This window comes from Ahaetulla prasina, chromosome 1 (assembly GCF_028640845.1).
Source record: "Ahaetulla prasina isolate Xishuangbanna chromosome 1, ASM2864084v1, whole genome shotgun sequence".
Taxonomy (NCBI): domain Eukaryota; kingdom Metazoa; phylum Chordata; class Lepidosauria; order Squamata; family Colubridae; genus Ahaetulla; species Ahaetulla prasina.
In genome coordinates, this window is record NC_080539.1 from 360,825,177 (window position 1) to 360,839,261 (window position 14,085).

Below are 14,085 nucleotides of genomic sequence, written 5' to 3' on the forward strand. Positions count from 1 at the left end.
GAAAAAGCAGCTAGGACTGGAGAAGGAAACCCCAAGGACCTCACCTGCTCAGACATGTCCCGAGCTAGAAATTTCAAGTGGGTGATTGCAGGATATTTGTCTTTCCGAGCTGGGTCCGTGGTGCAGCGCATGAACAAGGAGGGGAGGATCTCGGTGTCAATCTTACACTTCTCGTTCACCACACTGACACAGACTTTGTAGAACTGGACCGGAGAGGCACTGCTGCCATCTGATGTGGCCACCACAATGTTGCCTCCACCGGTGAAAGCAATATCAGCCAAGGCCACTCGGCAGCGCAGGCGGCAGAGGCTCTCCGTGGAGGTCAGCACTTGTCCGTTGGGCTTCAGCAGTGAGACGGTGACCAGCCCGCTGATGGTTACTGCGATCCAGCCTTCCATAGGTTTCCCCCCAAAGAGGGTCAATGATGGGGAAAATTTGACCCGGGAGAATTTCTCACCAAAATTGGATGCTCCAGACTAAGGACAGAAGGAAACGGAAGATATTTAGGAGAGAAATGATAATCAAGCATATTACAGGTAGACCTTGACTTACAATCATTCGTTTAAGTGACCGTTCAAAGCAGGGATGAAATCTACTTACCTTCCCTACTGGTTTCGAAGTGCGTGCGCCATTGTCATGTCTGATTTTAGACCCTCTGCGCATGCACAGAATGTCAAAAACAGGTTACTTTCTGGTTAAAACCAGGAAGTAACAACGTCCGGGATGGTAGGCAGAGCCTCACCCTGCCGCCGCTACAGGTTCGTCAAACTATGTGCTGCGCCGCTACTGGTTCACCTGAAATGGAGCGAACCGATAGCATTTCACCCTGGTTCCAAGTCACAACGGCACTGAAAAAAGTGACTTGTGACCGTTTTTCACACAACCATCGCAGCACTGACTTTGCTTGCAGGAAGCTGGCAGAAAAGGTCGCAAATGGCAATCCTGTGACTGCAGCTCACTGCAATGTTGTAACCACAAACCAGGCACCCAAATCGTGATAGCCAGAACTTTGAACGGTCACTGAACGAATGGATGTAAACTGAGGACTACCTGTAGAATAGCAACCCTTAATTAGCCTATTTACCTTCTCCACGTGCAAAGCCAGTTTCACCCCATTGTGCAGCCAAGAAAGTGCCACCACTGGGTCTCCTTCCACTTCACTGCCCACCTCGCTCTCCCAGCTGTTGGCCAGGTGGTCCATCATACTCCAACATTTGACGTGCCCATCAGCGTCAGCAGACAGAAGTCTGGATCCTGCAGCCAAAAAAACAGAGAAAAGAAAAGAACAAAGTCAGAATACCAATCAAGGGAAGGACAGGCCCATCCTCTAGGTGTAAATTGGAATGAACTGATCTTGCATATTTGAATGTTGTCTTAAAGATAAAATTTCTTCCATGATTTTTTTGATTTAGGGAATATCATGAAAGAGACAACACCAGGATTAGCAAAATGATATTTTACCATCATAGGTTATAATAGCAGAATCTTGAAAGGCTGCCAGTTTCCTTGCACCCTCTTTTACCAAACATTAGGATAGGGTTATTTGAGTCTCTTTCTCATGTCCTCTTCTCCCTCCCAGGATTGAATTGTCATTTATAATCTCTTAATGATCCTTGTATTCCTTCATCAAGGTCAATTTCATGCTCATAGCCATGTAATTATCTTGGCAACAACCCAGACATGGTTTGTCCATGATTTCTTTTAGGATATTTTGTGAATAGTCTACAGCCGTGAAGTTTGCTGGTGGTTTCTCATTGAAATAGATTCTGGGATCAGTTAAGGTCAGCTGGATTTCTAATAATATAAACCACCTGTCAACTTCGAACTGAACCTGGCAGCAGCAATCTTTCTGTTCCTCAGATGCCATACGGAGGGGTAAGTAGGGAAGGAGGTTGGAATGCATTACTAGACACAACAAAGAGCTTTCTCCTGAGAACCAAGGTCATCTCTACCAGCAACCAATAAGGTTGGGGAAGGAGTGCCTGTAGAGCCCGCCAATTAACACAATTGGCCAATATGACCTTGGGGATGGGGTTATTTCCTACTTTAATTACCATATTTTTTGGACTATAAGATGCTCCGAACTATGAGACGCACCTAGCTTTTGGGGAGGAAAACAAGGGGGAAAAAATCTGCCTCTCCTCCCAGCATTCACCTGGCCTATTTGCTGTGGTCCATTTGCCGCAGCCCATTCACCACTGCCCATTCACTGTGGACTGTTCACCACTGCGGGGGCCCATTCACCACCGCCGTGGCCCGTTCACCACTGCGGTAGCCCATTTTAGAACAGCTGATCGGCACCACACCAACCCCTCCTCCCCCCGCTGCAATATTCGGAGTATAAGACACACAGACATTTCCACCCACTTTTGGATGGGGGGGAAGTGCGTCTTATACTCTGAAAAATACTGTATACTGAAACCATGGGAAAGATTTAGAATTGGTTTTCCATTCCACTGTGCTGATATGATGTACTCAATAAAGAGGACCTTTGAGAAGGAGCCAAGTCTTGGGTTCATTAGTCGGAGCCTTGACACCACCCTTCCCCATCCTGGCACTCTTGCCAATAAATCTGGAAAGTACCAGCCTGAAGAAATGGCTCTTTAATACCAATTTCATCAAGTCATCCTGACACTTCAAAACTTTTGGAAAAACTAAGATCTTCCCAGGAAACTCAGTGGTGGAAACATTTTTTATTTGCAAGTGCCAAGAGATGAACCCGAGGTCTTCAGACGAAATAGGTGCACCAAGCTACAGTTGTCCTTCTTTACCTGACTGATCCCATTCCAAGCAGGTGATTATTTCAATGTGTCCAGAATTGATCGAGTGGACGTCCCACGGATGTTCTGTGTCAAGGATGTGGATCATATGTGTGAGGTCTGAGGAAGGAAATGAAAGAAAAAAAGTGATATAGATGGTGGCAACCCTGAAGCCGACTTGACCAAAGCCATTTTGAAGTTTCAATGTTTCCACACTGGAGCTGAGGGATAGGGAGGGGGGAATAGAGATAGCTGAGATTTGTAGCAGGGGTGAAATGCTCCCGGTTCAGACCGAATCGCCTGATCCGGTAGCGATGGCGGTGAGTGGTTCGGAGAACTGGTAGCAAAAATCCCTGCCCCAGCTGAGCTGCGCGATCATTAGAGGATTTTTTTTTCTTTTCTTTTAAAAGCATTTTTTCTTTGGCCGAAAAAATGATTTTAAAAGTAAAAAAACAAACAAACCTCTGATGAGCACTTGGCTCAGCTGGGATCGTCAGAACTCTTTAAAAGCATGTTTTCTACAAGCTCTTCGGCTGAACAGGTTGTAAAAAAAATGCTTTTAAAAGGTTCTGGCCATCAGGCAACTCAGCTGGGATCGTCAGAACCCCTTCAAAGCTTTTTTTCCTCTGGCGATCCCAACTGAGTTGCCTGATCATCACAGGCTTCTAAAAGCATTTTTTTACAACCTCTTCAGCTGAAAAAAATGTTTTTAAAAGTAAAAAAAAAAAGTTGGCCACGCCCACCCACAGAACCAGTAGTAACAAATTTTACATTTCACCCCTGGTTTGTAGCCAAAACAAAATACTTTCGCCTGAGAACCAAGGACATTCTGACACCTGGTCAGAGAGAGGAGGAGTGACATTATCAGGCAACCGGATGGCACCTTGATTGGACCATGTGACCGATTGTTTGGGGAAAAGGAAAAACTTTTCCTTTTAATTAGGTGAAAACTGCGGGAACCTTCAGACTCGGTTTTCATCAGAACTGTGCCAATATGATATAACCAATAAAACTATTCTTTGAGGAATCTATCTGCCTCGGAGTTTTGTTTGCTATGGGTGTATTACTTGGAACCCTGACTGATGGATGAGAAAGCAGTAGAGGGGGAAAATATTATTTAGAATTAACACTGCAGCTGTTTGGAGATCAGGTAGAGTAAATGAAAACTGGGTTTAAGATTGAGGGAGGCTTAGGGCAATCTCCTTCTCAGTTTGCCTCTGCTCTAGACTCACTTCCAGCTGTAAATGGAAAAATAATAATGGACAGATTTTCTATGCTAGTTCCCCACGTCTACATTGGACTATAGGTAATCCTCGACTTACAACAATTCATTTAGTGACCGTTCAAAGTTACAACGGCACTGAATAAAGTAACTTCCGACCATTTTTCACAGTTACAACCTTTGCAGCATCCTCATGGTCCTGTGATCAAAATTCAGATGCTTGGCAACTGGTTCGTATTTATGAAGTGTCATGTCCCACTCCTCCGCTGACGGCTGGGTCCGGGAAATCCGAATCAGGCTTGCCTCTGCAGCTCTGCCCAAAGTCCTAGCAAAGTCCTCAGAGCAGGCAGGAGACCAGTAAGTGACTTCAGCAAGATAAGTTTGACTTTTGCCTGACTCAGAGACTGCCAGAAAGTAGCTCCTTTATATAGGCCATGGGGTGTGGCTCCATGACTCAGCATTCATTAAGGCCTGCCCCTCCCTTCCTTCTGTTGCCTCCGCCTATCCAGCCTTCTGATGCGAGGGTCACTCCAATCAGCTGTTCTTGGGAATAAACCCTCCTCAGGCTCACCTGCTGTGGAGGAGGGGGAGGGGTCTAGCTGCTCCGTTTGCCTGGGCATGGAGTCAGGGCTGGGGCAGGGAGATTCTCCTTCTTCTGCAGTTTGTGGGGGCATGGAGCCAGGACTTGGGCCGGAAGGCATACATTCCTCAGTGTTGGGGAGCAGGTAAGAAGGCCCCGGCTGCTCTGAGGGCGGGCAAGACACAACATGAAGGTTCCGGTGTCCCAGAGTCACGTGATCCCCTTTTGCGATCTTCTGACAAGCAAAGTCAATGGGGAATGCAGGTTCATTTAACCCACTTGGGTTATTAACGTAACCACTTCAGTGATTCACTTAACTACAGTGGTAGGAAATGTCATAAAATGGGATAAAACTCTATTTTAACATGAACAGTTAAACAAATTTCTCACTTAGCAACAGAAAATTTGGGCTCAATTGTGGTTGCAAGTTGAGGAGAACCTATATTCAAAATAACATGAAGATCTGCCAGTAGTCTGGATCTTTGACCTCAGCGCTAAAACCTTTCATGACGGGGAAAGCAACAGCTGTGGTCTGTTGCCCATCTAAGATTCAAGAGCAGATTGTCTCTGGAGGCTCCACTGAGCCATCCATGAATTTATGTAATCTGCCCAATTCTCTGTGAAAGCCAAGAAAATACAATAAATTCACCGTTATCAGATTGAGGCTATTTAAAGGGCTGACCTCTATGTTTGGTACAAGATTATCCATTCCTTCATATTCTCTACTCATAAGTAAATCTACTTATACCCTGCCTTTAAACTGTTTTAAGTCCTACCCTCAAAACGACACTACAGAGCCCTGCACACCAGAACAACTAGACACAAGAACAGTTTCTTCCTGAAGGCCATCACTCTGCTAAACAAATAATTCCCTCAACATGTCAAACTATTTACCAAATCTGCACTACTATTAATCTTCTCATCGTTCCCATCACCCATATCCTTCCACTTATGACTGTAACTTTGTTACTTGTATCCTTATGATTTATATTGATATTGTTTCCTGATTGCTTATTTGTACCCTATGACTATCATTAAGTGTTGTACCTTAAAATTCTTGATGAAGGTATCTTATTTTTTATGTACACTGTGAGCGTATGCACCAAGACAAATTCCTTGTGTGTCCAATCACACTTGGCCAATAAAAAAATCTATTCTATTCTATTCTATTCTACTCTATTCTATTCTACCCCGCCTTTATTATTTTTATAAATAAGTCAGTGAACATACTGAATAGACCTTCCTCCTGTTTGTGAGCAACTTTTATTTATTTATATCCCACCTTTATTTTTTATAAATAACTCAAGGTGGCACACAATACTTCCTCCTCCTCCTATTTTCCCTACAACAACAACAACAACAACGCCTGTAAGGTGGGTTGGGCTGAGAGAGAGTGACTGGCACAAAGTCACCCAGCTGGCTTTCTTGTTGAAAGTGGAACTACAACTCCCAACCTCCAGGTGATTGGCCCTAAGTCACCCAGTCATTTTCACACGTAAGGCATGTCACAGTCTCCTGGTTTCTAGCCAGGTGCCTTAAATATTAGACCAAACTGGTTAAAATCTTAAAACAGTATTAAAATATTAAAACAATTTCAGCAACTATCTTCATATTCCAGAGTGTATTAAGAGTAATGTCAATGGCAAAGAAGCTAACATAGTAGGAAATACCTTTCTCTTCCTCATTTTTGAGATCTGTGGTGAAAGCAATCAAATTGCGACAAGACCAAGCACAGACCAGTGGAATGGATGGGCAGTGGTTACTCTTTGGACGCTTCTCCCACTCACAGATATATGCCAGATCCATTGTGTCTTCCTCAATTTAATAGCAGGGAACTGCTACCTAGAAGAAAATTGCAACTGGAATCTGCTGTAACTATTACAAAGAAAAAAAAACCAGCTGATAAACCAAAGGGAATCACAGCAGCCATCCCCTGGCCCCACTTCTTTTTTTGTGTGAATTTTTTTTATTTTTTATAACCATAATAAAAAAAATCATTGTGAACAGATTATTGGTCAGGTACATCCTTAAGCATATTAATTTTCACACACCCCCATTATGGTCTAATACAATATATTTTCTTCTCCTTCTTAAATTTAATTATTATTTGCACATATGTAATAAAAAAATCAATTCCATCCCATTCTGAAAGATATTTAAATGAAGTCTAGTCCCCATATTTAATTTCCCAAAACATCATTAATAAATCTTCGATTAACTTCTTAGATTTCACAAATCTGAACCTTATATCTATATTACTTAATCAGAGGTCAAACCATCTAACAACTCTTTCTTAAAACTGCCCAGAGATCACATAGACAATTTCTTTCTTATTTAGGGATAGTTCTGAACTCACAAAGATCATTTCCTCTTATCATCTTCCTCTGCCTCTAAATAACATATATTTAAAAAAAAATTTCCATCTCTGGCTCCACTTCTTAAAGTATGCTGCTTGCAATATTTTGTCCAAAGTTTGGACAAAAGGTAAGGGAAGCAGTAAGTGTCTGCAAGGCAGAAGAAGGACCATCAACACACAGACAAGGCAGCAGACATTTTCCCACTCTTCGCTATATTAATTCCATCAGATGCCCACCATAATCCAAATCGTGTGTCGCTGGTAGAGAGTTGGACTTTTTTCCAAGTAGGATCAACTGGAATGATAGTCTCTTTTTAATTCAGTTTCTTCCTAAATCAAAGACAAAGGACCTGTATGTGAAATAAATTCACATTTTCTCCTTTTTAACCTTGCCCCCATTTACCTCCTCTCTTTTTTTTTTTAAATTATCCAGGCATGTTTACCAAGGCAGCCACAAAGTCCTCAGCTTTTGTCAAAGGGAGAAAAGCATCATACTGCTGTCACAATGCAAACGCCATCTTTTCATATGTGCATGTGAAACAATGATGCACATCCAAAAGGGGCCAAACTGGTGTCCCAACCCTCTTTTGTGATTTGCCTCCAACACCTGCCTTCCCTCTAAACCCCCCCTTCCCCCTCCCCAAGACACCTCTGAATTGCTGGATCATATTTAAACCCCATGAACCTTAAGTGAGTTTTAAAAGGAATAAATTGGATTAACTGAAAAAATGATAGTTAAAAAATAGTGCTACTCAGGCAGGCTACAATATCTGTTATTTTTTTAAATAAATCTTTCTAAATCTGTAGCCATCGGAAAATGCTATGCGATTTTATGTCCATGCAACATAAGAATATGTAAGGTAGCTGTAGATATGGAGAAAATGAATCTTACTTCTCTTTGGAGTCCTTGGTGCCTTCTTGAGCTTGGTTGTTTTCCGCAGTCATTTCATTATCCAATGGCTGTAAGAAAACAACCAAGCTCAGAAAGCACAAAAAATTCCACACTTTCACCCTGACCTACAAATATTTTCTTCTATTGTTACTTTTCTTCCTTGTTGCAATTTGATTTGAATGCCGTTAATGGTTTTAAATTGCATTTATCCCAACCAGGTATATGGATTAGCCATAAATGTCCATACAAACAAGAGTAAGAAGGAGCTAATTAGGCAAGCAAAACCAGCCCTAGCATCAAACTAAAACACTCCCTGCTCAGCCTTTTGCCTGAACACATCCCATGAAAAGATCCCACCGTGTCTCTGCTTTAGTGGTCAAAATGTGCTTCATGTTAGGAAGTTCTTCCAGTATTTTGTGTCCCTAATAGTGGGGAGAGTGAGAAGAGATCTTGATCTTTGTCACTGTAACTTTCCTCCAAGTATTTAAAAAGCACTATTATTTCCCTTCCTTAGCTGTCTCTTCTCCCAGTTAAATATGTTCCTCAATCTCTCCTCATGAAGGCCTTGTTTCCACTTCCCTAATTAAACTTGCACTGTTTACAATTGCTTTTTACAATCTCTCCAGGTTTTTAAAAAAGGGATGCTTGGAACTGAATACAACGTTCAAGGTGGACTCTGAGTTATGCATTTCCTATAATTTGGGACCTGTACTTCCATCAATGCAGCCCAAAACTGCATTTCCCCTTTTTTTCCTACTATGTTGCACTGCTGAAGCATATTCAGTTTAAGATCAGTGATAAAATCTTTTCAGATGCATCGTCACTAAACCAGGTACCCACTATCTCACAGCTGGGGAATTCTGGGAGTTGAAATTCACAAATGTCAATGCCACCAGGTTTAAGGAACACCAGTCTAGATTTTTGCAGCCTAGTATGATGGTTCCATGCGCCTTTGGCATTGAGTCATGCCAGCCACATGACCACAGAGACGTCTTCGGACAGCGCTGGCTCTTCGGCTTTGAAACGGAGATGAGCACCACCCCCTAGAGTCGGGAACGACTAGCACGTATGTGCGAGTGGAACCTTTACCTTTACCTTATGATGGTTCTAAATATAACAGGTCTTCCCTCCTTCTGTTCACTCAAGTCATTCATGAAAATCTTAATGGGTACCAGTTCCAGGAACAAACTTGTAGCTCCCCATTGAATGCCTTATTATTCCAGGTTTATCCCAATTTGATTTTTAAAACATAATGACTATTCTGTCCATTCTGTGATGGTCAGTTAGACTCAACAGTGACTTGATGGTGTACAATCAATCAATCACTCTGTGAATATGGTTTTGAAGTTATCTGTATTTTTTCCTTAATACATTGATCTAAGTTGCCAATACAGGTAGACCTCGACTTACGACTACAACTGAGCCCAAAATTTGTTAAGTGAGACATTTGTTAAGTGAATTTTGTCCCATTTTATGACTTTCTTTCCACATTTGTTAAGTGAATCACTGCAGTTGATAAGTTAGTAACCCGGTTGTTAAGTGACTCCAGCTTCCCCATTGACTTTGCTTGTCAGGTCACAAAAGGGGATCACATGAGACAGCAACAGTTATAAATATGAACCAGTTGCCAAGCATCTGAATTTGGATCATATGATCATGGGGGAATGGTGGAAAGGTACTTTGAAAAACGGTCATCAGTGGGGGGTTTTCAGTGCCATTGTAACTTTGAACAGTTACTAAACAGGCTGCTGTAAATTGAGGACTACCTGTAAAAACTGCATGGAGCACCCTGTCAAATGCTTGCTAAACTCAAGTTGTATTTAATTCATAGCATCCCACAAGATACCCAAAGCCCAAACCAGTAATCACTGCTTTGTATCCAGTGTAATGGCTCTAAAAGGTTAATGCCTCAACAAACGATGCAAGGGGGCAAATTACTCTGGAAGTATAAACTCTGCAGCAAAAATATCTTCCGAGAATAGTTCAAAATAAAATGTTTTGATGTTTAGCATTCTTTCTTGCTTCTCCTCCCCCCCCCGTTCTTCCTAAATGAACTCTCCCACACACCCCTACTTACCCCAACCATCCATGCGGTCCCGGTCCCGTGCGCATGCGCCAAAACATGGGCTTTTCTCTTTTAACGCTGTCTAATGAAGTGCCTGATACTCATGTGAAATAAAGTGAAATAAAATATTTTAAAAGTTCACCCCAGAGAAAAATTTAATCTTCCCAAACTTCTTTTGCTGCGAAAACTCAAATCCCTGTTTCTTTTCCGGGTTCTTAATAAGGATGACCACCTCTGTCTGATCTTAATTCCTACCCAAACCTTCCGCGATGATATCCAAGGGGTGTATATTTGCATACGTCCCTTCCCATCATGCACCCCGAAGAAAGAGAAAAATAAGATAATTTATTGAAAATATAAATGTATTATATAATTTATTTTTAATGTATTATAATACTACGATTTAAAAAACACAGAGGGATAAGATCATCCTCCATGGATATAAAAATAACGGGCATATTTACACTTTAGAGTATCTCACCATAACGGGATAGTTACACGTATAGAAACCTTTATATACCGTACAAGGTAGAGCTAAATTTGTGCTCGCTTCGGCAGCACATATACTAAAATTGGAACGATACAGAGAAGATTAGCATGGCCCCTGCGCAAGGATGACACGCAAATTCGTGAAGCGTTCCATATTTTGCTTTGCTCTGCTCCAAAATACAACTTCTTTGCAATTTATCAGTTTTTATCCTCTCTCATGTAAATTCCTTTTCTATCCAGCCTCTGTATGGCTCAACCGTGGTAGATAAATTTATAGAAAACGTTTGTTACTGTTTCATCTCTCAACATCACAGTGGATGGAGCTTCTGTTATGATTATGCTTTATTAATACAATATGAGCCTTTTAAAAACACGGTAAATATAATATGAATGCTATAATTTATATAAATATATAAGTAATTCTAATTTGTTTTTGTTCTAAACAGAGTTTACCTCACCCCATTCCTAAGAGTAAGCACAAACGTGCCTACTGTTCCTGTCCTATTTTTTTCTTCTTATAATATATATATATATATGCTTATACTTCCTTATATTTCCTCATATATATGTTCATATACTATATAATCTTTTTGTGTGATACTTATGTATATTGTTGTGACAAAATAAATAAATAATAAAATAATAAATAAAAAGAGTTAAGATTACATTTTACAAGAAGGAGTACCTTATGTTTGTTATACGTCAAAAAGGTCCAGGTGCCTACAAGGAAATATTCACCGTATTGGTAGCTGTAATAAGCACAATGATGGTGTGATAACAATTATTTTATTTCAACAATTTTAAATATATTTTAATTTTTAAAACTTGAGATGTGATGCAATATACAAAAGTTTATGGTGCTTATGCACCGGAGACAAATTCCTGGTATGTTCAGTCCCACTTGGCCAATAAATATTCTATATTCTATTCTAAATATACAATATAATAAGAATAGCATTAGAAATACTTTTGGTTTATTATTAACATTACAACTGCATTTTTCAATCTTAAAAAGTGGCGTTTGAATACATAACAGGGAAACCCCGGAGACTTTTTATATGCAACTCCATCATGTATTCACTGTATAAATAGACTACCTTTGAATTTGTAAATGGAGCACAGGTAATCCTTGATTTACGACCACAACTGAGCCCAAAATTTTATGACCTTTCTTGCCGTTGTTGTTAAGTGAATCAATGCAGTTGTTAAGCTAGTAACATGGTCATTAAGTGAATCTGGCTTTCCCATTGACTGTGCTTGTCAGAAGGTTACATATGACTCAGGAAACTGCAACCGTCATAAATATGATCCAGTTGCCATGTGTCCAAATTTTGATCACATGACCATGGGAGTGCTGCAATGGTTTGTAGGTGTGAAAATCGATCATAAGTTGCTTTTTCAGTGCCATTATAAAGGTCACTAAGCAAAGGACTACCTTTAATAGTTTAATTTAGCTTATTGAGAACAAACTTAAAACTTAAATATCAGTGATAGACACAATATACACATCATACAGCAACATTAAAATGCACATAAAATGAGGGAGCGGCAATTTATTCCATTTAAAAAAAGGAACCAATTTAATGATGTAATCTAAACTCATAGTTTGGTAATACCAAATGGATTCACTTTCAATGCCTTTCTACTGATCAAAAAAAATAATGCTCAATAATGTCATGAATCAAACAGCGAATTTTTCCAAAGACTTCTCACAACCTGTTTGGAGAAGCTAGTGATTTTTGTAAAAGAAATATTTTAGTGTAGGTAAACGAGGCTGCGGAAAGGTTTGTTCCAGTTGCAAAATATGGAACGCTTCACGAATTTGCGTGTCATCCTTGCGCAGGGGCCATGCTAATCTTCTCTGTATCGTTCCAATTTTAGTATATGTGCTGCCGAAGCGAGCACAAATTATAGCTTTCCTTCAGACTTATTTAAAGGCTATTTCCTCAGTTTTTCTAAAGTTATGGTAACTAGTGCCATAACTATAATCGGTTTTTTTCCTTCTATATTTCATATTCCAAACATTTCTTCCCATTTCAGTGAATTGCTTTCCAAATAATGAATCTACACCCTTTTAAATTACTTTTTATAAACGACAGGTTTTATAGAGTTCCCCTAGTGCATGATGGGAGGCGCCTATGCAAATAGTCATGCTTTTCCCTGTCGCTCCCCTCCTCCTCCATACTTTTCCCCTTTTACTTCTTTTCTTCAATGAATACTATTTTTCTCGTGCATTCCTGATTTCCCCCACCCCCCAAAAAACACTTTGGAAAAAGTGCTCAATATATCAAAAGGAAAAGCTGCTAAATGTAACCCTATCTGCGCGCACGTACAGCAGCCCGCCAACCATCCAGCTGCTGCTGTTCTTTACACGCGAGGAAGGGGCTGGCAAGGCAAGGTTTGCTCCGCGTGCAGATTTACACCGTCCGTGCCTTGTTTCTACAGACGAATCTGGGCCTTGCCCCCATTGCAATGCCCATATAAAAAAAAAAACATCCGAACTTTCTATTGCATTCCACCCGAAGGCCCCCCTAACCAGAAGCAGCCCTCACTGCCCACCCCCTCCGCTCAAGGCTTGCCTGAACCCCCCCAGCCTTCTCGCTGCATCAGACTACAGCTCCTTCCCATTACTCCCAAGTTCCATATTTTGGCTGGGAATCATGGACAGTGGAGTCCATCGTGCTCTGGGCATTATGGAACCGGTATTCACTCCGGGATCATGGTGGTAGGGAGATCATCTATAGGGGCCTCCAAACTTGGGCACTTTAAAACTTGTGGACTTCAACTCCCAGAATTCCCCAGCCAGCTGTGCTCCCAGAATTTAGACTTATTTAATTCTGGGAGTTGAAGTCCACAAGTTTTAAAGTGCCCAAGTTTGGAGACCCCTCCCCATCTATACTGTCACCCTTCCGAAGAAGCAAACCAATGAAAATAGCCATCTTGATTAAACTCACCCCCCAAAATGAATGATAATAACGGTGATGTTAATTGCACAGGTGCGTTTACACCAGGATATTTCTCAATTCCAGCAACTTTTTAAAGATTTTAAGGAACCAGAAGCACTACTCAGGTGACCCTGAGGTCACAGATAAACCTCCAAGAGCATCAACGATCGAATAGAATAGAATAGAATAGAATAGAATAGAATAGAATAGAATAGAATAGAATAGAATTATTTTTTAATTGGCCAAGTGTGATTGGACACACAAGGAATTTGTCTTGGTGCATACGCTCTCAGTGTACATAAAAGAAAAGATACATTCATCAAGAATTCTAAAATACAACACTTAATGATAGTCATAGGGTACAAATAAGCAATCAAGAAACAATATCAATATAAATCGTAAGGATACAAGCAACAAAGTTACAGTCATACAGTCGTAAGTGGGAGGAGATGGGGGATGGGAATGATGAGAAGATTAATAGTAGTGCAGATTTAGGAAATAGTTTGACAGTGTTGAGGAAATTATTGGTTTAGCAGCGTGATGGCCTTGGGGAAAAACTGTTCTTGTGTCTAGTTGTTCTGGTGTGCAATGCTCAATAGCGTTGTTTTGAGGGTAGGAGTTAAAACAGTTTATGTCCAGGAAGTGAGGAGTCTGTAAATATTTTCTCTAAAAAAGGATGCTGATGACCAGCTGTCTGCAAGGAATATAAATCCTTCCATTCCCCACCACCTGTCAGTGTCGCTATGGAAATTTTCAGTCATCCAGGTCATGGGTGTC

General features: G+C 40.8%; 1 protein-coding gene and 2 non-coding genes across 14 annotated transcripts in view; 1 reads left to right on the forward strand and 2 right to left on the reverse strand.

Annotated features, from left to right (window-relative positions):
• The window catches only part of MED16 (mediator complex subunit 16), a 32,503-nt gene extending 22,353 nt beyond the window's left edge, over window positions 1-10,150 (reverse strand). Inside the window, exons 1-7 of one of the 12 annotated variants that reach the window (XM_058163317.1) lie at window positions 9,887-10,150; window positions 7,810-7,877; window positions 7,155-7,247; window positions 6,232-6,396; window positions 2,772-2,879; window positions 1,085-1,254; window positions 45-476 (exon numbers count right to left, since the gene is read on the reverse strand). In XM_058163317.1, coding sequence (XP_058019300.1) covers window positions 45-476; window positions 1,085-1,254; window positions 2,772-2,879; window positions 6,232-6,367 — 846 coding nt within the window. In that variant the 5' untranslated portion in view covers window positions 6,368-6,396; window positions 7,155-7,247; window positions 7,810-7,877; window positions 9,887-10,150. Of the gene's footprint in view, window positions 1-44; window positions 477-1,084; window positions 1,255-2,771; window positions 2,880-4,081; window positions 4,107-4,159; window positions 5,096-6,231; window positions 6,437-7,154; window positions 7,248-7,809; window positions 7,878-9,886 lie in introns of those variants that run through there. The other 11 variants (XM_058163312.1, XM_058163310.1, XM_058163316.1 and 8 more) reach the window with 11 other exon arrangements.
• Window positions 10,151-10,416: 266 nt separating this feature from the next.
• On the forward strand, window positions 10,417-10,523 carry LOC131189434 (U6 spliceosomal RNA). Its single transcript, XR_009153039.1, has one exon. It is a non-coding gene; the product is annotated as a U6 spliceosomal RNA (small nuclear RNA).
• Window positions 10,524-12,161: 1,638 nt separating this feature from the next.
• On the reverse strand, window positions 12,162-12,268 carry LOC131189435 (U6 spliceosomal RNA). The gene has a single exon (XR_009153040.1). It is a non-coding gene; the product is annotated as a U6 spliceosomal RNA (small nuclear RNA).
• Window positions 12,269-14,085: the final 1,817 nt, after the last annotated feature.